This window comes from Pan troglodytes, chromosome 10, assembly GCF_028858775.2.
Source record: "Pan troglodytes isolate AG18354 chromosome 10, NHGRI_mPanTro3-v2.0_pri, whole genome shotgun sequence".
In the NCBI taxonomy this organism is placed as follows: domain Eukaryota; kingdom Metazoa; phylum Chordata; class Mammalia; order Primates; family Hominidae; genus Pan; species Pan troglodytes.
Window position 1 is genome coordinate 26,672,925 of NC_072408.2, and position 26,394 is coordinate 26,699,318.

Below are 26,394 nucleotides of genomic sequence, written 5' to 3' on the forward strand. Positions count from 1 at the left end.
TCCCACCACCCAAAGTGTTGGGATTACAGGCATGAGTCACTGAGCCCAGCCTGTAGAGGTATTTTGAAGAATACATTTTAGAAGTGGGATTCCTGGGTCAAAATTGATACATACAGTGCTGGCAAGTTACCCTCCCAAAGGGCAATACCAATTTGTAGTCTCAGGAAAGGGAATATTTATTTTTTTACACTTTCTTCAATCTTGGATACTATCAGTCTTTATAAAAATTTTTTGGTAAATATGAAGGTCAGAGATTTTTAGTTCTTAAAGTCTATGAAAAAAAAAAACCTTAAAAACAGTCACCATGGGCAGGAGGATTGTAATAATCAGCTGTGATCCTTACTGTTGCTGCTTGATGTTTTTAAAATAAATTCTGTTACAGTCATCTCCAGGCATTTTTCCAGTTAGATAGGCTATGCATTCATCTCTTTTCCCCATATCCCTCCCCAAAATTAGAGATTCATATCATTTAGCTTCATCTGGGGAGTGTCAGTTATCCCATAAGACTTTCATTCATTCCCATGATGAATGCATCAACCAGCACAGTGCTGATTTGCAGGAGGAGGACTTGAAGGGGATTTTGGCCTCCTCCCCATTTAGGCTAGGCCTGCAGTCAAATTCAAAGTACAACTGACAGAAATTTCTTGGATATTTAAATTCCAGGCCTTGTGCTAGACATTAGGGTTATGGAAGTAAACAAAACACACCATACTGCCTTCACTGGAGTTATAGTCTAGCTAGGAAGACATGCACACTGAAGTAATTAAAGTCGGGTGAGTGTGAACAAAAGGGAAGTTAGCAAGAACGACTATGGAGTTACAAAGCAAGGACAATAACCTAGTCTCTGATGAAGGGATTTGCCAGGCGAAAAAACAGTGTGCGTGAAAAATGGGAGTGACCATGGCAAGAGGGAGAGTGGCACAAAGCAAGGCTGGAAAGTTAGGTGCTAGATCACGCAGGGCCTTAGAGGTCATAGGATTTCATCCCGAGACAGCCATTGCAGGGCATTTAGTATGGTAGGGCATGATCAGATGTTACTTTATAATGTTATGAGAATAGATAGGAGAAAGTGTGTGGTTACAAGGAGGCCTGTGGGCTGACCATTGCCATGGGCCAGGTGAGGGAAGATGTTAACTTAGATTGGTAGAAGTAATGATGAGAAGAAATGAGTGGATTTGAGAAATACTTGGGAAATATATCACTAGGATTAGGTGAGGTTTCTGGCTTGAGCAACTGCACGACTTGGTCCCATTGTGTTGAGAAAGGGAAGCGAGCTCTGGAGGACTAATCCCTAGGTTTGGCCTACATTGATTGTTTATAAACAGCGACCAAGAGACAGACTAGTTGGAGGATTTTTTCCTTTGTCCCTTTGTTCTCTGCTTAAGGCAGAGAATCTTAATCACCAATCAGATATTACCTGACCTGCTTTTCAGCTCTCTGACAAAGATGTGTGTGAATTACAGAGTGGATATTTTTGGTTTTTTTCACATTTTGTCCCATTTGTTTCTTTCTCTCTGACTCAGTTCCCCTCATTATAAAAAATTTTGATTAATACTTAATAATTGTACGTATTTATGGGGTACAGTGTGATGTTTTGATACATGTATACATTGTGTAAAGAGCAAATCAGGGTAATTAGCACATCCCTCACCTTAAACATTTATTTCTTTGTGAACATCTGAATAGCTCTCTTCTAGCTGTTCTGAAATATATCATGCATTATTGTTAACTCTAGTTATTCTACTGTGCAATAAAACTCCAGAACTTATTCTTTCTATCTTACTGTAGCTTTATACCAATTGACTAACCTTCCCCCTGCCTCCCTATCTTCTGGTAACCACTATTCTACTCTGTACTTCTGTGAGAACAACTTTTAAGATTCCACACATGAGTGAGATCATACAGTATTTGCCTTTCTGTGCCTGGCTTATTTCACTTAATGTAATGTCCTCCAGATTCATTCGTGTTGTCACAAATGACAAGATTTGATTCATTTTTTTTAATGGCTGAATTGTATTCCATTGTTATTTTCTTCATCCATTTATCCATTAATAGACATTTACTTTGATTTCATATCTTGGCTATTGTGAATAGTGCTGCAATAAACATAGGAATGCAGATATCTGCATACTAATTTCATTTCCTTTGGCTATTTATCCAATAGTGGGATTGCTGGATCATGTGGTAGTTCTAAGTTATTGAAGAATCTTCATATTGTTTTCCATAATGGCTGTATTAATTTACATTCCCACCAGCAGTGTGTAAGTGTTCCCTTTCCTCATGTCCTCACCAGCTCTTGTTATAGTTCATCTTTTTGATAGTAGCTATTCTAACTTGAGTGAGGTAGTATCTTAGTTGTAGATTTGATTTGCATTTCCCTGATGACTAGCAATGTGTGAGCATTTTTTCATATATCTGTTGGCCATTTGTATATCTTTTGAGAAAAGTCTATTCAGGTATTTTGCACAATTTTAAATCAGGTTATATATTTTTTTGTTGCTGAGATGTTTGAGTTCCTTATATATTTTGAATAATTAACCCCTTATCAGGTGTATAGTTTGCCAATATATTCTCCCATATTGTAGGCTGTCCCTTTTACTCCGTTGATTGTTTCCTTTGCTGTATAGAAACTTTTTAGTTTGATGTAATCCCACTTATCTGTATTTGCTTGTGTTACTTATGCCTTTGAGGTTTTATTTTAAAAAATCTTTTATGCAAATGGACTAAAAAATAAAAATAAACCCTTGCCTTGATCAATGTGATGGAGCTTTCCCCTTATGTTTTCTTCTAGTAGTTTTATTGTTTTAGGTCTTACATTTAAGTCTTAAATCCATTTTGAGTTAATGTTTTTTAACATGGTGAGAGATTGGGGACTAATTCCATTCTTCTGCATGCCCTCCCACATATTTTGTTGAATAACTTGAGTGCTAGTTATAGAGATCACTCCTAAATACTCCAGCTTGTATCTTGTAAGATACAATGATCACATTCAAAACATTTAATATGAATACTGCACATATCTAGTGAGTAGCTCATGTTCAAATTTCCCCTTCTTGTCCTAATGACCTTTGTAGCTGTTTCCCCCTTTATTTTTTTGAGACAGGGTCTCACTCTGTCGCGATCTTGGCTCACTGCAACCTCCGCCCCCTAGGTTCAACTGATTCTTGTGGCTCAGCCTCCCAAGTAGCTGGGACTACAGGTGCATGCCACCACTCTCAGCTAATTTTTGTATTTTCAGTAGAGAAGGGTTTCACCATGTTGTCCAGGCTGGTCTTGAACTCCTGACCGCAAGTCATCCGCCCACCTTGGCCTCCCAGCGTTCTGGGATTACAGGCATGAGCCACTGCCTCTGGCCTATAGCTGTTTACAAAATGAGGACCCAATCAAGGAGCAAGTGGTATATTTATTTATTGTATCTCTTTAAATCTCTTTTAATTTATCTAGGACAGTTCCTTAAACTAATTATTTGTCTTTTATGACATTGACAGTTTTTGAAGTATCCAGGCCAGTTGTTTTACAGAATATCCCTCAATTCAGTTTTGTCCGACAGCTTTCTCATGATTCAGCTAGTAATACATAGGCGATATTTTAGCCATTTCAGTGTAATGCAAGAAGAGGCACATGATATCAAGTTTGCCCAGTTATTGTTGGTGCTAGGTTGATCATTTGGTAAGCTGTTTTCTGCCGTGATTCTCTATATCCTGTTCTCCATCAAACTTACATCCAGCAGTTTTAGTATCCATTGATAATCATAGCCTGAATCAGTTATTATTTTTGTGGTTATAAATGGTGACTTTCTATTTCTATCATCTTTCCATACTTATTTGTTGGCGTGCTTTCATCTTCCTTTCCCCCTTTCTGACATGTCCCCATTAGTTTTTTGAGCACTTCCTTTGGGCACAAGCTTTTCTAGGCTTACTGTCTACTTTCCCTCTTCATTTTTACACGTTTCCAAATATCTCTCTATAGAGCCTGAGATAAGAGGAAAGAACAGCTGGGACTGCATCTCAGAGGCCCCCGATGTAATGGTGGGCAGTGCTTTTAGTATCTTCAGGTGCAGGAGAAACAATGGTAACCATGACAACCACCACAGTCCCCGATTTTCCAAGCACGATGAACTCCCCAAATTCTTATATGATCCTGGACAAACAGATGGGATGACCTTACTCCAAATAACAAGAGGGAGAACCAAATTGAATTTTCCATTAACCCTACTAGCTAAGGGTAGATTGGGACCACGGTTAATTTGACTAATAAAAATACAGAAATGAAACATTGTCTTATTACCAAATATCATGAAGCAAATTCATACCTACTCACCAAACCTATGGGAGTCAAGTGAAAACTGCTTTGCAAATGGTGCTTTGCAAAGCACTTTGCTTTTGAAGTATTTTTGTAAATGATTAATTTCTCTCATTCCCTCTCTAATTAAGAAAAAAATCCCACCCTCAAATATATAACATATTCATTAATTTTCAGCCTTATAGTGAAACCAGATTATTCTGGTCTCTTTTTGGAAATATATCTTTTTTTTTTTTTTTTTTTTTTTGAGACAGAGTCTCACTCTGTCACCCAGGCTGGAGCACAGTGGCACTGTCTCAGCGCACTGCAACCTCTGCCTTCTGGGTTCAAGTGATCCTCCCGCCTCAGCCTCCCAAGTAGCTGGGATTACAAGTGCGCGCCACCATGCCTGGCTAATTTTGGTATTTTTACTAGAGACGGGGTTTCATCATGTTGGCCAGGCTGGTCTCAAACTCCTGTCCTCATGTGATTCGTCCGCCTCAGCCTCCCAAAGTGCTGGGATTACAGGCATTAGCCACCGCGCCAGGCCAGAAATCCATTTTTTGATAGAGGGACTGTCTGTCGTATTCATTCGCAAGGTGATGGCAGGTGACCTGGCTGAATGATGACTGCCAGAAACATATTTAGGTATTTATTTATTTACTTATTTGCACTCTTACAGCACTTGTTATGCTCCTTATAAAGTTGAAGATCTTCATATATCTTGGCATATGGGTTATGTGGGGATTCTTGCTTCTTCTTTTGTCCTCCCTATGTGAGTATTTAGCTAGTGGAGAGAAGCCATATTGGATTTGTTTCTGTTCTTCCGGCATTTTCTACCCTTTTCTGCTTTTTTTTTTTCTTTTCTTTTTTTTAATTTTTAAGAAAACACAATGATATTTGTTGATGGTAACGACATTGTTACGCTTCTGCAGCTTTCAGCATGCTCTTCCTTCTGCCACTCTCCACAACCTTTCCTTCTGGAAACCTGCCCTTGATCATTCATCCTTCTGATCTTGACTTGAGCGTCACTTCAAAACGGCCTTTCTTGGTGCCCTTTTGTCTAGGTTAGTCCCTCCTGTTTTAGGTTAATGTCCTGTGGCACCCAAGTACCTATCATGTTTGTTTCTATCTATGTCAACAGTCTGAGCGGAAGAGAAAGCCCCCCTGGGCAGAAATGTACAACCATGGCTCTTTCCGGGCAATGTGGAGGACCGATGGGCTTTGGGCCAACATCCTGGCATGGCACAGTGAGCACAGCCTCTTCCCTAGACTGTAGGTTCCATGAAGCCAAGGGCCTGTTTCTCTTGCCCTCCCCATTCCCCTTTCCATTGTTTTTGTTGTCTGGCACTCAGTTGGCATAAAACAAACTGAAGTGAAGTTGCAAATAATTGTTATTTTCACTGGTATTCTTGCCTTTTATTATGGAGACCTTCAAAACTCAGTTTTCAGTTACCACAATAGCAGATATTTTTTGACTCATAAGACAAAGCTGGAGATAGGTGTGACCTGGCCCTTGTTCATAAGCCTGGGATGCGATTTGATTCTTAGCTCATTGCATGTGGAAAGTTCATTGATGAGGTAATTGGAGCTCAACTCCCTGATCACTTGAGCAAAGATAATAACACTGTTGAGAATCTGTTATTAGTTGCTGTGGTGAGAAAAACCAATTGTATCTAACTGGTGTTCAGGTTTTACTAGGGTAGAATATATTTTGGTGTATCTTGAGTATCTAAAGAACTGGTCTATTTCTAGTTAATGGGATCATCTAGGAATTTAGTCAAAGTATGCTCAGCATGGTCTGGGAGCTTATTAGAAATGCAGAATCTCAGACCCCACCTCAGACTTATTGACCCAGAATATGCATTTTGTTTGTTTGTTTTTGGTTTTAAACAGGGCCTCACTCTGTTGCCTAGGCTGGAGTGCAGTGGCACGATCATAGCTTACTTCAGCCTCAATCTCCCAGGCTCAAGCGATACTCCCACCTCAGCCTCCTGAATAGCGGGGACTACAGGTGTGCTCTACTGCGGCCAGTGAGTTTTTTAAAAAGTTTTTAGTAGAGATGAGATCTTCCTATGTTGTCCAGGCGAATTCCTGGTCTCAAGTGCTCCTCCCACCTTGCCCGCGAATGTGCATTTTAACAAGATTTCCAAGCGATTAATGTGTCCCTTAAAGTTTGAGAGGCACTGCTTTAGTATATTGATTTTGTCACAGGCAATTGAGGGTCCCTAAGGAGAACTGTTGGTAAATATTCATTAATTCATCCACAAAGCAAATATCTTTTAAGCATGTAATTTTTATTAGGCATTAGTAGTACTGGTCATAATAATAACAACAATAATACAAGGAGAGTAATCTAATGAGCCAGGCATTTTACGCAGTATATTATTTCTAATTGTCACACCAACCTTGAAAGCAAGATGGTATTAGTTTTATTTTATGGTGCAGTTCCTGGGGGTTAAGCATGCACGCCCATAACTCAGCAAGTGCATGACAGAGCCATGATTTCAGCCCAGTCCCATCTGACATGACCCCTATCTTTCTACCAGTTCTGTCCTAGAAACAGAGGGTGTCTAAGATCTTATGCTGTGAATTCCTTGATAAGCACACAGCTCATTTTTGGTATATATATATATATATATATATATATATATATATGTATGTATATACGTGTGTGTGTGTGTGTGTGTATATATATATGAAACATCTGTTTACTTATGTTCCAGGCTAAGGCTTCAAATGGGAAGGAAGCAGAAAGGAGAAAGCAGAAACTCCTATGTAAAAATGTTAACACTTCTGTGTCCACACCAGGTATAATAAATGGCACAAAATACCCATTTGCCTCACAATCTTTTTGTGGAGGAGTAAATTATTTCAAAACATTGCATCTGAAAAGTCCCTAGAGAACTTTGCATTTCTCAATGTTTTGCAGAAAATCTTTTGTTTGACCTCAAAATCTCAGTGGTAATTTCAGGTGAAAATCACAACAGAGAGCAGTGTGATACGTGATATATTCATCTGCATGACTACGAGCTGGTCACTGATTTCTCTAGCTGGTCGCTGATTTCTCTGGCTCTCGGCACATATCATTCACTAGGAGGTAAATAGAGAACACTGCTTTGGGTGCCTCTCCGTGAAGTGAGGCAAGATAATACTATTTATTACCAGTCAGAAGTCAGCTTGCTTCATGTCCTCAGAATGCTGCCTGAGGTCCTGCTCTGTGTCTTCACCTTCTTGTTTGCCTGGAGAGATTCCAGCTACAGGCCATTCACACAATGAAATGCCTTTGATTTCTATTCCAGAGTATTGGGACATGCCTGTTTGCTGGGCAGTAAACATAGTTTTCACAGTTATAGTCATATTTTCCAATGCTGCAAGAAAGACCATTTATGATTTTAGCACCAAAAACCCAAGAAGATTGTTTTCTTTTTTTTTTTTTTTGAAGATTGTTTTCTTATTAGCCTTATTAGCAAAAAGAAAAAAAAAAGAAAGAATAGAAAAAACCATTACAAAATATTGGCCAGTTCAGGTGAAGCAATAAAGATGTTTGAGGTAAAATGATTCTAATCGTTTTAAAGCTAAAGCTGAGGAATTGGGCTATCTAAATGTAGCTTTAGGATTGCCATCGGTTGCACGAGCTTGCTTTCCGTTTGTGAAGGAGAACTTGCCTGTTGAAGAAATGCGGCACACAAGCTGTAATATAACAGGAAAGGAAGGCTTTTTGTGCCAAGAAATCACTCACGTGAGCTGGGATCCTTTTAACAAATCTGGTGGCAAGCTCTTTCTGAAAGCTTGAATGAAGAAGGAGATAATCTAAAATTGTGTTCATGGCAACCACCCTCAGCCTTTCATATGGAGTTTGCAGAGCCTGTCTGAAGCACAAATTCAGCCCTTGCCGTTCAGCTTTTGTGCAGCCAAATGGTGCACAAAGACGGCTTCTCTGGCTAATTGGAATAGCTTCCAGTGGGTGGTGATGGTTTTTACATTTATAGCAAGTTCTAGATCTGACTAGAGATACAGCACACCCCCAAAAATGAGCCGTCAGTACTTCTGGGGTGGAGTTAACCAACCAGTGCCTCTCAGAGTAAGGTTCAAGTTCAGACCTGCAAGGGCATACAGTTCCAGGAGGGGAACAAGCTCCTTCAGAGTTGTTTCTTCCCCCTAATAACCAAGGACTGAACTTTTTCCTCTATCACATTTGGCTCCATACCTTTTTCTTAAGTAGTGGCCCCATTTGCAAATAATGTTTTACTTAGGATATTTTTATGTTGCTGAAAACTCAAAAGCTTTCAGCCTTCAACTCCCTGAGCCTGGGTAAAACTCCACCCTTCTTCATATTTGTAAGTCTGTTTTCTCATCCTGTTAACATTCCTCTTTGAAAGGGAAACACACTGTTTCCATCTCAGGCCTGCATACTTGACCTTCCATATCACTGATGATTTGAGAAATAAAAAAGGAATTGCTGCCCCTGCATTCTTTTCCCAATTTGAGTCCTTTCTCAGTGAGGTCCCTTTGACCTTGACCTCTGGAGAGAATTCAACAAAGGCAAGAACTGGGCCAAGAATTAAGTTGGGTGAGACTTCTGAATAGTGTCCAAAACACTATACTGGGGCTTCTAACATCCTGAATAAGGACCAAAATGACCCCTAAAATTTACTGTCCTCTGCAGCACAAGCATGACAGGAAATATGGGGGTTGTTACTACTTTTTTCTTCCTTTTAAATAAGTATAATATCCCAGGGTAAAAAAAAGTATTGTTTTGTTCATATAGAAAGTAGTAGACATAAATCCTCCATTTCTTCCTCCCTCCCTCCCTTCTTTCCTTCCCTCCCTCCCTCCTTTCTTCCTTTTTTTCCTGAAGCAACAGAACAGTTTGGTTTGAAGTTTGCTTTTGCCATCATGAAAGGCAGAATTTAGCTCTTCATCTGAATAAATAATACATAATTTTAGATTTATGATAAATTCTAGACCTGTCTAGGATAAAAAATATATTTTTATTTAAATATGAAAGGCAATCTCTTGAGAGCATTATGTGGGAACCATGCTATTTAAATATCTTTATGCTGGAAAGAATGTCTTCTTAAATAATTCTAAGCTTCCACCTGGAGAATGAAGCCTTGTCACAGGGTCAAGAGAAAAATACTGAACTAGAAATCAGGAGATGTAAAAGTCCTAGCTTCAAGCTCAACGGCAAATTACTTCCTTCTTTCTTTTTCTTTCTTTCTCTTTCTTTCTTTCTTTCTTTTTCCTTCCTTCCTTCTCTTTCTTTCTCTCTCTCTTTCTTTCTCTCTCTCTTTCTTTCTCTCTCTCTTTCTTTCTCTCTCTCTCTCTTTCTCTCTTTCTTTCTTTCTCCAAGTCTCACTCTGTCACCCAGGCTGGAGTGCAGTCGCATGATCTCTGCTCACGGCAACCTCTGCTTCCCGGGTTCAAGTGATTCTCCTGCCTCAGCCTCCCAAGTAGCTGGGAGTACAGGCATGCACCACCATCCCTGGCTAATTTTTGTATTTTTAGTACAGATGGGGTTTTACCATGTTGGCCAGGCTAATGTCAAACTCCTGACCTCAAATGATCTGCCTGCCTAGGCCTCCCAAAGTGTTGGGATTACAGACGTGAGCCACCACACCTGGCTTCAAATTTTCTTTGTTGTCTTGGGCAAGTCATTTTCTCTTCCTTTACACCTTAGTGAACTGATAGGTAAAATGAGGTGGTGGAACTAAGGCAGTGTATTTATTTATCTATTTTGAAATTTCCATTTTTATTTTAGGTTCAGAAGGTGCACCTGCAGGTCTGTTACATGGGCATATTGTGTGATGCTGTGGTTTGAACTTCTATTGATCCCTTCCCAGAGATAGTGAACGTAGTACTCAATAAGAAGGTTTTCAGCCCTTGGCTGCCTCCCTTCTTCCCTTCCTCCTTTTAGAGTCCCCAGTGACTATAGTTCTCATCTTTATGGCCATGTATGCCAAAGATTTAGCTCCCGCCTGTAAGTGAGAGCATGCGGTATTTGGTTTTCTGTTTCTGTGGGAATTGGCTTAGGATGTGGCCTCCAGCTGCATCCATCTTGCTCTAAAACAGTGAACTTAAACTCTCTTTTTTAATTTTATTTTTTCCATTGTGATGTCCTTTTGTCAAATGCAATTTTACGTAAACTCTAGTATGTAACAGATTAAAAACTATATTTTATTAGATAATTTATGAATTCAAAATTATAATCTTTATCCAAAAGTTATGCAATGAGAACAGAGGCTGTTTTGGTGTTCATAAACAATTGAAATGGGAGTTGCATTTGTTTCCCAGGACTGCCCTAACAAACTACCACAAACTGGTGGCTTTAAGCAACAGAAATTTGTTCTTTACCCGTTCTGGAGTCTATAAGTCTAAAATCAAGGTGTTGCCAGGCCATCTGCCCTCTGGAGTATTAGCAGGGAATCTTTCCTGGCCTCTTCCAGCATCTGGTAGTGCCAGGCTTGGTGTGGCATGTGGCAGCAAAACTCGAATCACTGCCTTTATATGGCTGCCTTCTCTCTGTGTCTGAGTTATCATGGCATTCTCCTGTCTGTGTCACTGTTTTCTCTGTCCCCTAGACTGGAGTACAGTGGTGCAATCTCCGCTCACTGCAACCTCCACCTCCCGGATTCAAGCAATTCTCCTGCCTCAGCCTCCCAAGTAGCTGGGTTTACAGGTGCGCACCACCATACCCGGCTAATTTTTGTATTTTTAGTAGAGACTGGGTTTCACCTTGTTGGCCAGGCTGGTCTCGAACTCCTGACCTCAAGTGATCCGCCCGCCTCGGCCTCCCAAAGTGCTGGGATTACAAACGTGAGCCACCGCACCCAGCCCTGTTTTCTTTTCTTATAAGGACACCACTCATATTGGATTAAGGGCCTATCCTAATTGACTATCACCTCATCTTAACTTGATTACATCTGATTCAAGTTAGGAATGCAACATATTGTTTTGGGGGACACAAATCAATACACAGTAAGAGTTACAGATAATGACTGCAGTGTTATACTAACATTATTATCTAACTTATTTTTGTATTTTGTTTGGTGGTACCATATGGAGAAAAATTTTGGCCCACACAGATAATTAATTAAAAATGGTAGTTTTTTTTTTTAAACATTTAACCATGTCACTTTGCAATCTCAATTTCAATTCCTTCAGTCAAACTGATCCAGAAGTCTGAAGGAACAACATTAGGGAATTTATATACCAGTGTTAAATTACTGACAATATCTTTAAAAACACTCACCTTCCTTACTGGGGAGTATTCATTCACTTTTTAAAAGGAGTTGATGAATGGACTCCCGGGGAAGCTTAAATCATCGTCATATTTGGCCAACGCTGTGTGGCCAAATGTCATAATAGCCTGAGTTATTCAATGGTGACTTTTTTTTTGAGACAGGGTCTCACTCTGTTGCCTAGGCTGGAGTGCAGTGGTGTGATCTCGGCTCACTGCAACCTCTGCCTCCCAGGTTCAAGAGATTCTCCTACCTCAGCCTCCCGAATAGCTGGGATTACAGAGGCATGCCACCATGCCCTGCTAATTTTTGTATTTTTGGTAGAGACAGGGTTTCACCATGTTGGCCAGGCTGGTCTCAAACTCCTGGCCTCAAGTGATTCACCTGTCTCAGCCTCCCAAAGTGTTGAGATTACAGACGTGAGCCACCGGGCCCAGCCTCAAGGTGACTTTTGAAAACATCTTGTTAGTGGCATGTTCTGTCAGACGTTCCCTTGAGATTCCAAAAGAGTAATAATAGTTTTGTATTTTAGTGTAAACTTGGTTTCAGCTGTGTTGCTGACACATTCCTGCTGTTGTGAGCAGTGATGTGGAAACCATGTACCACTGAATTAAAAATAGCATCTAGGTACTTTACCTCGTACAGCTATGTTCCAGAGATGTTTACTTACTGGAGTTTTTTTAAAAACAAAAATGTTATTTATATTTTTATTGGAAATATCTGTACCAGAACCTTGTCTTGAAAGTATTAAAAACTTCAATGTTAAAACATACATTCTAGAACTGACCATCCTTATTAGTATAAATAACTCTGAAAGGTGCTCAGTTTACAGGCAATGCCTTAATACAGTTAACAATTACGAAGCTTTACCCAACATCTTTCAAAATATTGCAGAGAAAACTATTAAGCACAAATACAATGACCACGAGCGTATTTCAGCAACTGCTTTATCTGAGCAACTCTTTTCACTCCACCAGAATAGACTTGGTTACATTTTCAACAGGTTACTCAATGGTGTATTAAAACCGAATGTAAACACTTTTTCCCCCTCCAGTTGTATTTTAAATAATAACTCTTCTTTATGCTCATTTTTGTGGCTAAATATAAAAACAAGCAAAATACAGAGATCGGCAAATCCACATTTTCATCCAGGTGAAGTGAAATTTAAATTTTATTTATTTTTTGGAAAAATTTAGGTTTTAAAGGAATTTATTAGATACATATTTTGTTTTGTTTTGTTTTGTTTTGAGATGGAGTTTCGCTCTCGTTGCCTAGGCTGGAGTGCAATGGCGCAATCTCAGCTCACTGTAACCTCCGCCTCCCGGGTTCAAGTGATTCTCCTGCCTCAGCCTCCCAAGGAGCTGGGATCACAGGTGTGTGCCACAATGCCCGGCTAATTTTGTTTTTTGTTTTTTGTTTTTTTTTTGAGACAGAGCTTCGCTTTTGTTGCCCAGGCTGGAGTGCAATGGTGCGATCTCAGCTCACTGCAACCTCCGCCTCCTGAGTTCAAGCGATTCTCCTGCTTCAGTCTCCTGAGTAGCTGGGATTACAGGCATGCACCACCACACCCAGCTAATTTAGTATTTTTAGTAGAGACAGGGTTTCTCCATGTTGGTGAGGCTGGTCTCGAACTCCCGAATTCAGGAGATCCACCTTGGCCTCCCAAAGTGCAGGGATTACAGGTGTGAGCCACTGCACCTGGCCTGTATTTTTAGTAGAGACGGGCTTTCACCATGTTGGTCAGGCTGGTCTCGAACTCCTGACCTCAAGTGATGCACCCACCTCAGCCTCTCAAAGTGCTGAGATTACAGGCGTAAGCCACTGCACCAGGCAAATATGTATTTTGGATGTGTATTTTTGGATTAGATCAGTGATACCAGCCAGTATGGTATGGTCTCTCAAGGATATTTGCAGATATGTGGGGGCAATTTTGGTTGTCTTAATACCTAAAAGTGCAACTGGGGCTTAGTTTTCTGGCACCAAGGATGCTGGGTGACTTGTACCTGTCCCACCTTAAATGCCAATAGGGCTTGGACTTTATCAGAAAATGGGACTAATTATGTTTTTGTAAATGCCCGTTTATTTAACATAGCCCAGACTTTAATAAGCTCTTTTTGATAGAATAAAGAGCTTTCATTTTCACATTTAAATTTTGTTCATATAAAATTTTTTCGATAACTCTAAGTAGTTCAATTAGGCAGGAACATCTGAGTTACTTTTGAACTTACTGTGTTTTGTTTGAAAATCATGTAATTTGGGAGGACTCTGGAACTGTTGTGTAAGATTTCACTGCATGAAATACAAGTTGAGCAGTTTTAGTCACACTAAAAATGAAACTGGGTGACAGATCATTCCCACTGTACTTTCTTACCTTCAAAAGATTTTCTGTGAAACTTAGAGGCACTTGCTCTCTTGTCATATGCTGTGTTAGAGCGGTGTGGTTGGCCAGTAATTGAGTAACAATGCCAGATCGGCACTTTTCATCAGGAGGTGCAGTCTTGTTTTATTTATCATCATATTTCCTCATTAAGTTTAATTTTCTTTTTCTTTTCTTTCTTTTTTTGAGATGGAGTTTCACTCTTGTTGCCCAGGCTGGTGTGCAATGGCGCGATCTTGGCTCACCGCAACCTCCGCTTCCCGGGTTCAAGCGATTCTTCTGCCTCAGCTTCCTGAGTAGCTGGGATTAAAGACACCCGCCACCACGCCTGGCTAATTTTGTATTTTAAGTAGAGACGGGGTTTCACCATATTGACCAGGCTGGTCTCAAACTCCCGACCTCAGGTGATCTGCCCACCTCGGCCTCCCAAAGTGCTGGGATTACAGGCGTGAGCCACCGTGCCCAGCCAAGTTTAATTTTTACACCAATGATTCATTTCTGCTTTTACAGGTGATTACTTTATCTCACTAGAAAAAAAAAAAAGTAAAAATCTAAACAAAAAGTGTCCAAAACTTACAATAAGCCTTAATCTCGAATAATTATCATGACATGTGTTACTTGTGTGCTTATTGCTGTACAGCCTTCTTTGGCTTTCTGACAAGAGCAACTGCTGAGCAGAAGCACTTCAGCCTCGTCTGGCATTTGATGAATTTGATTAATGTGTGCTATGGTAAGTCTATTCCCCTGTATAATTTTATGGGAGAGGCCATGTGCAAGTCTGAATTTAAAAATAAGAAAAGAAAAAGCCTTGTGTAGAATTATTACCTACTCAATACATTATATATATGCCAGAGATGGCTAAAGCAGCTATATGTCAAGGTCTGCAAAAACATGAAGAAGCTGGCATGGAAATTAACACGTTGGTGGTCTGCAATGTGTTCAAAGTTGGTGTTTTTAATGACACTTAAAAAATAGTTAAAATATGTAATGGCTGATTTCTGACCAGACTAAACTCTCAGCCTGTCTAATGTTAGGCAGCTTGATCTAATCAATCTCATCCTTTTCTTTTCCTCAGTCCAATCTTGCAATTGCTATGTCAGTTTCAGTTCACAATAATACCAGTGCGGACATGGCTCCTTAAGATTTTCTCCTTTTCCCTCACGCGGGTCCCAATTCTAAATTCCCAAGGGCTGACATGATTGACATTTGCCATAGCCTGAGGAGGGAGCATTTCCTTTTGTGGTCTTTCCTTGGTTTGTTTTATTGGGCAGTGAATGGCAAGTCTGTCTGTGTTTCTTTGCTTCACCCCAAACACCTTGGCAAAAATGAAAGCCTTCTAATTTAGCTGTGTCCTCCTTTACTTATGTCAGGAGGCCTGAGCCATAACCTTTGATTAAAAAAAATTTTTTTTGTTTTTTGTTTTTGAGACAGGGTCTTGCTCTGTCACCCAGGCTGAAATGCAGTGGCACGACTACAGCTCATTGCAGCCTTGACCTCACTGGAGTGTAGTGGCATGACTGCAGCTCACTGCAGTCCCAAGTAGCTGGCACTTACAGGCAGGTGCCACCATGCCTGGCTAATTTTTAAATTTTTTGTAGAAACAGGGTCTTGCTGGCTGGGCATGGTGGCTCACACCTGTAATCCCAGCACTTTGGGAGGCCAAAGCGGGTGGATCATGAGGTCAGGAGTTTGAGACCAGCCTGGCCAACATGGTGAAATCCTGTCTTCACTAAAAATACCAAAAAAAAAAAAAAAAAAAAAAAAAAAAAAAATTAGCTGGGCATGGTGGCGTATGCCTGTAATCCCAGCTACTCTGGAGGCTGAGTCAGGATAATTGCTTAAACCCGAGAGGCAGAGGTTGCAGTGAGCCAAGATCATGCCACTGCACTCCAGCCTGGGTGACAGAGCAAGATTACGTCTTGAAAAAAACCCCAAAACAAAAAACAAACGAAAAAACCCAGGATCTTGCTATGTTGCCCAGGCTGGTCTCAAACTCTTGGGCTCAAGCAGTGCTCCTGCCTCAGCCTCCCAAAGTGTTAGGATTATAGGTGTGAGCCACTGCACCTGGCCTTTTAAAAATTTTTTTAATTTAAATTTTTGTGAATACATAGTAGGTACATATGTATGGGGTACATGAGATAGTTTGATAAAGGCATACAATGCATAATGATCACATTATTATGATTATGTAAATGAGGTATCTATCACTTCAATACATTTATTGTTTGTGTTATAAACAATCCAATTATACGCTTTAGTTATTTTTAAATGTACAGTTAAATTATTGACTACAGTCACCCTGTTGTGCTATAATAAATACTAGATCTTATTCATTCTTTCTATTTTTTTGTACCTACTAACCATTCCCACTTCCTCCCCAGTCTTCCCCCACTACCCTTCCTAGCCTCTGGTAACCATCATTTACCCTGTTCTACTCTGTATCTCCATGAGTTTAATTGTTTTAATTTTTAGCTTCCACAAATAAGTGAGAAGGCAAAGTTTGTCTTTCTGTGTCTGGCTTATTTCACTTAACATAATGACCTCCAGTTCCATCCACACTGTTGCAAAGGACAGTATCTTGTTCTTATTTTATGGCAGAATAGTACACCATTGTGTATAAGTACCATATTTTCTTTATCCATTCATCTGTTCACAGACACTTTGGTTGTTTCCAAATCTTGTGAATAGTGCTGCAGTAAACATGCAAATGCAGATCTCTCTTTGATATACTGATTTGCTTTTTTTTTGAGACAGCATCTTGCTCCACTGCCTAGGCTCCTGGAGTGCAGTGGTGTGATCATGGTTCACTCAGGCCTCAACCTTATGGGCTCATGCAATCCTCCTGCCTCAGCCTCCCAAGTAGATGGGATTATAGGTGCGCAGCACCATGCCCAGCTAATTTTTATATTTTTTGTAGAGATGAGGTTTTGGCATGTTGCTCAGACTGGTCTTGAACTCCCGAGCTCAAGCGATTCTCCTGCCTTTGTCTCCTACAGTGGTGGGATTACAGGCATGAGCCACTGCGCCCGACTGGAATTTCCTTTCCTTTGGATAGAAAACTAGCAGTGGGATTGCTGGATCATATGGTAGCTCTATTTTTAGTTTTTTGAGGAGCCTCCAAACTGTTCTCCCCAGTGATTATACTAATTTACCTTCCCACCACCTGTGTACAAGGGTTCTCTTTTCTCCACATCTTTGCCAGCATTTGCGATTGCCTGTCTTTTGGATAAAAGCCATTTTAACTGGAGTGAGATGATATCTCATCGTAGTTTTGATTTGCATTATCTGGTGATAATGATGTTGAGCACTTTTTCATGTATCTGTATGCCTTTTGTATGTCTTTTGAGAAATGTTGATTCTGATATTTTGCCAATTTTTAATCGGATTATTAGATTTTTTCTTATAGAGTTGTTAGAGCTCCTTATATATTCTGGATATTGATCCCTTGTCACGTGAGTAGTTGAAAATATTTTCTTCTATTCTGTGGGTTGTCTCTTCACTTTTTGTTGATTGTTTCCTTTGCTGTGCAGAAGCTTTCTAACTTGATGTGATCCCATATGCCCATTTCTGCTTTGGTTTCCTGTACTTATGAGGTATTATTCAAGAAATCTTTGCCCAGACTGATGTCCTAGAGAGTTTCCCAATGTTCTCTCTCTCTTTATTGTTATTATTATTATACATAATAGTATTTAAAATATTTTCTTTTAGTAGTTTCATAGTTTGAGATCTTAGATTTCAGTCTTTAATCCATTTTGATTTGATTTTTGTATATGGAGAAAGATAGGGGCCTAATTTCATTCTTTTGCATATAGAAATCCAGTTTTCCCTGCACCATTTATTGAGGAGACTGCCTCTTCCCCAGTGTTTGTTCTTGGCACTTTGTCAAAAATGAGTTCACTGTAGACGTACGGATTTGTTTTGGGGTTCGCTGTTCTGTCCTATTGGTCTATGTGTCTGTCTGTTTTTATGCCAGTACAATGCTGTTTTGGTTACTATAGCTCTGTAGAAGTCAGGTAATGTGATTCTTCCAGTTTTATTCTTTTTGCTTAAAATTTTCTGGTTTTTTTGTTTGTTTTTGTTGGTTTTTGTATGTGTGTGTGTGGTTCCATATAAATTTTAGGATTGTTTTACCTTTTTTTCCCTCTTTTTGAGACTGGGACTCACTGTGTCACCCAGGCTGGAGTGCAGTGGCATGATCTCGGCTCACTGCAACCTCTGCCTCCTGGGCTCAGGTGATCCTCCCACCTCAGCCTTCCAAATAGCTGGGACTACAGGCCTGTGCCACCATACCCAGCTAATTTTTGTAATTTTTTTTAGTAGAAAGGAGGTTTTACCATGTTGCCCACGTTGAAATTTGGGATTTTTTTTTTCTTTTTCTGTGAAGAACGTCATTGGTATTTTGATAGAGATTGCATTGAGTCTGTAGATTGCTTGGGTAGTGTGGACTTTTTAACAGTATTGATTCTTCCAATCTATGAAGATGGAATATCTTTACATTTTTTGATGTCCTCTTCAATTTCTTGCATCAGTGTTTTATAGTTTTCATTATAGAGATCTTTCATTTCTTTGGTTAATTCCTAAGTATTTAATTTTATTTGTGGCTATTGTAAATGGGATTACTTTCTTGATTTCTTTTTCAGATTTCACTATTGGCATATAGAAATGCTACCGATTTTGGTATGTTGACTTTGTTTCCTGTAACTTTATTGAATTTATTTAATAGTTTTTTGGTTGAGTCTTTAGGTTTTTCCAAATATAAGGTCATATCATCTGCAAACAAGGGTAATTTGACTTCTTCCGTTCAATTTGGATGATCTTTATTTATTTCTCTTGTCTGATACCTCCAGTGCTATGTCGAATAACAGAGGTGAAAGTGGGCATCCTTGTCATGTTCCAGATCTTAGAGAAAAGGCTTTCAGTCTTTCCCCATTCAATATGATAATAGCTGTGGGTCTGTCATATATGGCTTTTATTATGTTGAGATATGTTCCTTCTATATCCAGTTATTTGAGGGTTTTATCATGACGGGATGTTGAATTTTATCAAATGCTTTTTCAACATCAGTTGAAAGTAATCACATGGTTTTTGTCTTTCAATCTGTTGATATGATATATCCCATTGATTGATTTCTATATGTTGAACTATCCTTGAATCTCTGGAGTAAACCACACTTGTTCGTGATGAATGGTCTTTTGAATGTGTTGTTGAATTAGTATTTTGTTGACGATTTTCACATCAATATCAGGGATATTGACCTATAGTTTTCTTTTTAAATGTGTAATTGTCTGGTGTTGGTATTGGGGTAATACTGGCCTTGTGGCATGAGCTTGGAAGTATTCCTTCCTTCTTTATTTTTTGGAATAGTTTGAGTAGGATTGAAGTTAATTCTTCTTTTTTTTTCTTCTCCCCTCCCTGTCCCTCACCAATCCCCTGCCCTACTCCGATGTTAATTCTTCTTTAAATGTTCGGTAAAATTCAGCAGTGAAGCCATCGGGCCCAGGTCTTTTCTTTGCTGAGAGACCTTTTATTATGAATGGCTTCAATCTCATTACTTGTTATTGGTCTGTTCAGGTTTTGGGTTTCTTCATGGTTTAATCATGGTAGGTTGTAAGTATCTAGGAATTTATAAATTTCTTCTAGATTTTCCTATTTATTTATTTTTAATTATTTATCAATTTTTTTTATTTCCATAGGTTTTTGGGGAACAGGTGGCATTTGGTTACATGAGTAAGTTCTTTAGTGGTGATTTGTGAGATTTTGGTGCACCCATCACCCGAACAGTATACACTGAACCCAATTTGTAGTCTTTTATTTCCTCACCCGCTTTCCACCCTTTCCTCCTGAGTCCCCAAAGTTCACTGTGTTATTCTTACACCTTTGCATCCTCATAACTTAGCTCTCACTTGTGAGTGAGAATGTATGATGTTTAGTTTTCCATTCCCGAGTTACTTCACTTAGATTAATAGTCTCCAATCTATCCAGGTTGCTATGAATGCTGTTAATTTGTTCCTTTTTATGGTTGAGTAGTATTCCATTGTATATATATATATACACCACAGTTTCTTTATCCATGCTAAAAATGTGTGTGCCAATCAATGAAAAATTTGTAGCTGAAAAAGACTACAAAAACAAGAGCTCAGGCCCTCTTGCCTCCCCCCCGCCCAAAACAATGAGAACTTACAATTTAAACTCACAAAGCTTATGAAACCTATTACTAATGAGACAGGAAACATAGAGAATCTTGAGAAAAACATAACTCAAGGTAAAAAAGGCCTTACTTTCATATATAATATTAATCCTGGCAATAGAAGGGGAACAAAAGATTGCAGCACTAAAATTAAGAGAAAATCCAACATGAAATTAAACTTTATTAAATAAATAAATCAAGATAATGAGGAAAAGTTTATTGGTACCACTTTCAGTAATACCAGATAGTTTATTTTTTTGAGAATAACTAGAAAACTAGACAGAGTGAAAAGAAAGTATGCTTGGCTGGGCCTGGTTGCTCACACTTGTTAATCTCAGCACTTTGGGAGGCTAAGGCAGGCAGATCACTTGAGGTCAAGAGTTCCAGACCAGCCTGGCCAACATGGCGAAACCCCGTGTCTACCAAAAATACAAAAATTAGCTGGGTATGGTGGTGCATGCCTGTATTTCCAGCTACTCAGGAGACAGAGGCATGAGAATCGGCTGAACCCAAGACGTGGAGGTTGCAGTGAGCCCAGATCACGCCACTGCACTCCAGCCTGAGTAATGGAGTGAGACTCTGTCTAAAAAAAAAAAAAAAAAAAGGAAAAGAAAGTATGCTGGATAGCAATGGAGAGCTAATGAGGCAGTAAAGGAATTATGGGACCAAGATTCAGGAAAAGGAAATTCAAAGAGCTGAACCCAACATTGCAACACTGGGAAATATTTTTTCCCTGAAAGCATCAGTGGATTCCAGAAGGGACAGCTGAGAGGCTAAACAGAGAATGGACTGTCTTGTGAGGTTGGTGGGACACAAATTGCAGTCCAGATCCACTGAGAGGGATGCCCCCGCAAACTTTGAGTTAGAGCCTAAAGAGCTACACAGGAAGACTAAGGTCCAACCAGAAGTGGAACAGTTCTCGTAGAGAATGAAGCCCAGGTTTTAATAATCTCAATTTCTGATAAATTAATGTGATTAGGTATTGCTATTGTCCATAGCCTTATGTCTATGGCAAATGTAAAATTTTCTTTGGGGGAAGATAAAATTATTTTAAGTCTTAAATAATTTTTGCAGTTTTGTACATATACAATGTCTTGCACTTAATCACAAATAACTGGTAGACACACAGAAGGCAAGACAATGTGAGTGAGAAACAAGAGAAGCAATAGACAATATCACTGGGCTCACAGGGGATTCATATAATGGATGTACATATTTAATATACATATTTAAAACTATGCTAATTATGCTAAATAAGTAAAAGACAATTCAAGAACTTTGACAGAAAGCTGAAAAATATTTAAAAAGAACAAAATAGAAAATCTAGAAATAAAAAAATAACCGAAATTAAGAACTTAATCGATGGATTTAGTAACAAATTAATTACAGCTGAAGAGGAAATTAGTAAATTATAAGATAAGTCAGAAACAATTACCCAGAATTATGTACAGAAGGAATAAAAGATGGAAAAATGTGTATGAACAAAAGATACATAAGGAATAAAAAGATACATAAGGAATACAGTGAGACGATGTAACATGAATATTCTCTTTCTCTTTTCCATTTCGCTATTACATACAGTTGTCCTGAAGCTAGGAACTTATCCACAGGGCAAAAATTGGAGAATGCCTCTCTAACACAGTTGCAAGAATGATCCAGTGAGAATTAGGTTAGTTAATATGTATGCTAACCCCTTTTTAATAAGTCATCTGTAATTAGATAAGTGTTAAGTATTTAAAGAAAATTCATAAAACATTAGAAGTGATATGCTTATCCTAATGTGAGTGAGAATCTTTTTTCCTTTAGGTGCACAGGTAAGGCTTCTGTGCAATGAAAGTAAAAGAAACAAAATGGCAAATATATGTAATAAATGATTAAGACCTAATATAAAAATATTTATGAAGAAAAATATTAAGGAAAGCATTAAGTTAATGGAAAAATGGACAATGGTTATGGTAGTAGAGAAAGATTCCATAAAACAGCTTACAAATATTAATCTAAAATTTAAAAATTGGTAAAAAAACCAAACTAAGAATGATATAAACAAAAATGAGGAATTCAATATTGACAAGATGTTGGAGACACTGGCAATATTCCCTTTTTCTGGAGGCACTGTAAATCCGTTCACTCTTTTTCAAAAGTGACTTGGCAATAAATAATGAACCACAGAATTTTAGATATTTTTCCCTCCAGTAATCATAATTCTAATAATTTTTCCTGTAGTTATAATTGCAAGGAACAAATAAGCTATGTTTAGAGAGATTATCTTAACATCTCTATTTATTATAGGAAGAGAACCTATATTAATAAGGGAGAAAATAAAGCAATTTGCATTTTTCTAATTTAACTATTTTGCAATCATGAGAAAAAATAGTTATAAAGAATGAGAGTATATGTGTATGTATGTAGCAAAATAATGTTAAAAGTTTTATCAACAAATATTGTTTATGTAAAACAAGTTATCTCTTTATCCCAGGGTGTCTGGGATTCTTTGGTGTGGTTTCTTAGGAAAAGGGCCCTGTAAATAAAAGTGGCAAGTTGTCTGACAGCCATATACATTGCATATAAAGATGGGACAGAGGTAGGATAACCACACAGGACAATCCTGTTTAAAAGGGGTAAGAAAGGAGGCAAGTAGCTGTTATTGGTCTATAGCAGTTTTGAAATCAAGCTGGGCACATGTCACCATTTCTACTTACTCTGGGAAGAGGGAATACTCACTCATTCTTGCTCCTTTAGAGTGGTTCTCTGTGGCTCTTGGGTCTTCCTTCAGAGTTGTGGGTCAAACTTCTGAGTCACACTTACTTTTTCATTAAGAAATGGCTTGTGCTTGCATCTGAGTAGCATTCTCAGCTTGATTTCTTTTTGAGATCTCTTTTTCATTTTGAACTGTCTTTGACCAATTTAGCTTAGCTTTTGAAAACCTTTGTAGGCTTCCTGTATATCAAGTTGTGATCTGCTGCTTTAGACAAAAACCACAGCTCAGGCATCTCATCAGCAGAAAATTATCTCACTGCAGGAAAGAAACTTATTGGCACTTTTGGGACCAGATGCCTATTCCTTGGCCAATTATTGTAATTAAGGGATCAGGTACTTTGTCCATCTTGAGTCCTACAACCTCCTTTTTGTCCAAGGCATGGGCCCCTTGATTGAAAAGCACTACAGATACACATGGAGTGTAGGAGGGAGGTACAATTTGCAAAATGAAATGGATATGGGGAAATTAAATTAATAAATGTACATAATTTTAAGCATGGTTGGACTCAGGCCATGCCTTGTGGCATAAGAGCTGGATTTCTACTTACAACTGCATAAATTGTTCACCGTAAAATAACACCCTGCCTAGTCAGTGAATGGGGGCTGATGTCCAGCCTGTGCCTTGCATATTAAAACATAGCATGCCTATAATCCTCCCAGAAGTGTCCCTTTAACTGATACCCACAAATGTCCCATAGTAGCCCTGAATGAAGAACCTCTGAGACCTCTCTTCTGTGTCAGTTTAGTGTATGGTGTAATATAAGAGTTTGATTTTATTCTTTTGCATATATATATGTATATCGTTTCCCAACACCATTCATTGAGGAAACTATCTTTTTTCATTGTTTATTATTGGCACCTTTGATGTGATTTCAATCTTCTTAAATGTGTTAAGACTTGTTTTGTGGCCTAATATGTAACCTATCCTGGAGAATGTTCAATGTGCCCTTGCAAAGAATGTGTATTAAATGGAATGTTCTGTATATGTCTATTAGATTCAGTTGGTCTATAGTGTTGGTCGTGTCTGCTATTTCTTTATTGATTTTTTTTTTTTGGTATGGATAATATATCCAATGTTGAAAGTGAGGTATTGAAATTCCTCTGTTTACACTGTTATTGTATTGCTGCCTATTTCTCCCTTCAGTTCTGATAATGTTTGTTTAATATATTTGAGTGTTGTGGTGTTGGGTGCATATGTATTTACAGTTATTATATTCACTTGATGAAATGATGCCTTTATTGTTACATAATACTCTTCTGTGTCTCTTGTAGCAGTATTTGACTTAAAGTCTATTTTGTCTGATAAAAATATAGCCACACCTACTCTTTTTGGGTTACCATTTGCATGTAATATCTCTTTCATCTCTCACTTTCAGTCTATGTTTGTGTCCCCTTGAAGTTAAAGTAAGTCTCTTGTAGGCAACATATAGTTGAATATTTTTCTTCAATCCATTCAGCCAATTAAAAGTACTTTTACATTTTAAGTACTTATTGGTAGGTAAGGACTTACTATTGTCATTTTGTTAATTGTTTTCTGACTTTTGTAGTCCCTTTCTTAATCTTTTACTGTCTTCCTTTGTGATTTGATAATTTTTTTGTAGTGTTATGCATTTATTCTTTTTTCTTTATCTTTTCTGTATCTATTACAGGTTTTTTCTTTGTGATTACCATGAAGCTTACATAAAACACTTATAGTTTTTTTTTTACCATTTATTTTAGGTTCACAGGTACATATGCAGGTTTTTTTATATAGGTAAACTCATGTTACAGGGTACAGATTATTTTATCACTCAGGTTCTCAGCCTAGTACTCAATAGTTATTTTTTGTTGCTGTTGTTCTTCTCCCTCCTACTACCCTTCACTCTTAAATAGGCTCCAGTATCTTTTGTTACACTCTTAGTGTCCATATGTTCTAATCATTTAGCTCCTACTTATAAGTGAGAACATGCAGCATTTGTTTTTCTGTTTCTGCATTAGTTTGCTAAGGACAGTGACCTCCAGCTCCATCCATGTTCCAGCAAAGGACATGATCTCATTCATTTTTATGGCTGTGCAGTATTCTATGGTGTATAGGTACCACATTTTCTTTATCCAGCCTACCATTGATGGGCATTTAGGTTGATTCCATATCTTCGCTATTGTGAATAGTGCTGCGATGAACATATGCGTGCATGTGTCTTTATGATAGAATGATTTATATTCCTTTGGGTATATACCCAGCAATGGGATTGCTGGGTCAAATGGTATTTCTGGTTTTAGCTCTTTGAGGACTCACCACACTGCTTTCCACAATAGTCGAACTAATTTACACTCCTACCAACAGTGTGTAAGCATTCCTTTTTCTCTGCCACCTTGCCAGCATCTGTTATTTTTTACTTTTTAGTAATAGCCATTCTGACGGTGTGAGACAGTATCTCATTGTGGTTTTGATTTGTATTTCTGTAAGTGATATTGGACTCTTTTTCATATGCTAGTTGGCCACATTTATGTCCTCTTTTGAAAAGTGTCTGCTTACGTCCTTTGCTCACTTTTTAATATGGTTGTTTGTTTTTTCTTGTAAATTTGTTTAAGTTCCTTACAGATGCTGGACATTAGACCTTTGTCAAATGCATAGTTTTCAAATATTTTCTGTCATTCTATAGGTTGTCTGTTTACTCTGTTGATTGTTTCTTTTGCTGTGAAGAAGCTCTTAAGTTTAATTAGGTCCCGTTTGTCAATTTTTGTTTTCATTGCAATTGGTTTTGGCATCTTCATCATGAAATCTTTGCCAGGGTCTATGCTCAGACTAGTATTTCCTAGGTTATCTTCCAGGGTTTTTATAGTTTTGTGTTTTATGTCTAAGTCTTTACTCCATCTAGAATTGATTTTTGTGTATGGTGTAAGAAAGGGGCCCATTTCAATCTTCTGCATATGGTTAGCCTGTTATCCAAGCACTGTTTATTGAATATGGAGTCCTTTCCCCATTGCTTCTTTTTGTCAACTTTGTCAAAGATCAGATGATTGTAGGTGTGCAACATTATTTCTGGGCTCTCTGTTTTGTCCCTCTGGGCTACGTGTCTGTTTTTGTACCAGTACCGTATGGTTTTCGTTACTATATTTTGTAGTGTAGTTTGAAGCTAGGTAACATAATGCCTTCAGCCTGGTTCTTTTTGCTTAGGATTGCCTTGGATATTCAGGCTCTTTTTTTGGTTCCATACGAATTTTAAAATATATGTATTTTTCTAGTTCTGTGAAGAATGTCATTGGTAGTTTGATAGGTATAACATTTTTGCTATAGACAGTATGGCCATTTTAATGATATTGATTCTCCCTATCCTTGAGCATGGAATGTTTTTCCATTTGTTAGTGTAATCTCTGATTTCTTTTAGCAGCGTTTTGTAATTCTCATTGTAGAGATCTTTCAACTCCCTGGTTAGCTGTACTCTTAGGTATTTTATTCTTTTTGTGGCTATTGTGAATGGGGCTGTTTTCTTGATTTGGCTCTTACCTTGGTCATTGTTGGTGTGTAGAAGTACTACTGATTTTTGTACATTGGTTTTGTATCCTCA

General features: G+C 38.4%; 1 protein-coding gene across 3 annotated transcripts in view; it reads left to right on the top strand.

Annotated features, from left to right (window-relative positions):
- Positions 1-14,301, top strand: part of AEBP2 (AE binding protein 2) — a 114,532-nt gene extending 100,231 nt beyond the window's left edge. The window contains exon 8 of one of the 3 annotated variants that reach the window (XM_054663096.2): positions 14,092-14,301. In XM_054663096.2, coding sequence (XP_054519071.2) covers positions 14,092-14,212 — 121 coding nt within the window. In that variant the 3' untranslated portion in view covers positions 14,213-14,301. The remainder of the gene's footprint in view (positions 1-14,091) is intronic. The other 2 variants (XM_054663095.2, XM_054663094.2) reach the window with 2 other exon arrangements.
- Positions 14,302-26,394: the final 12,093 nt, after the last annotated feature.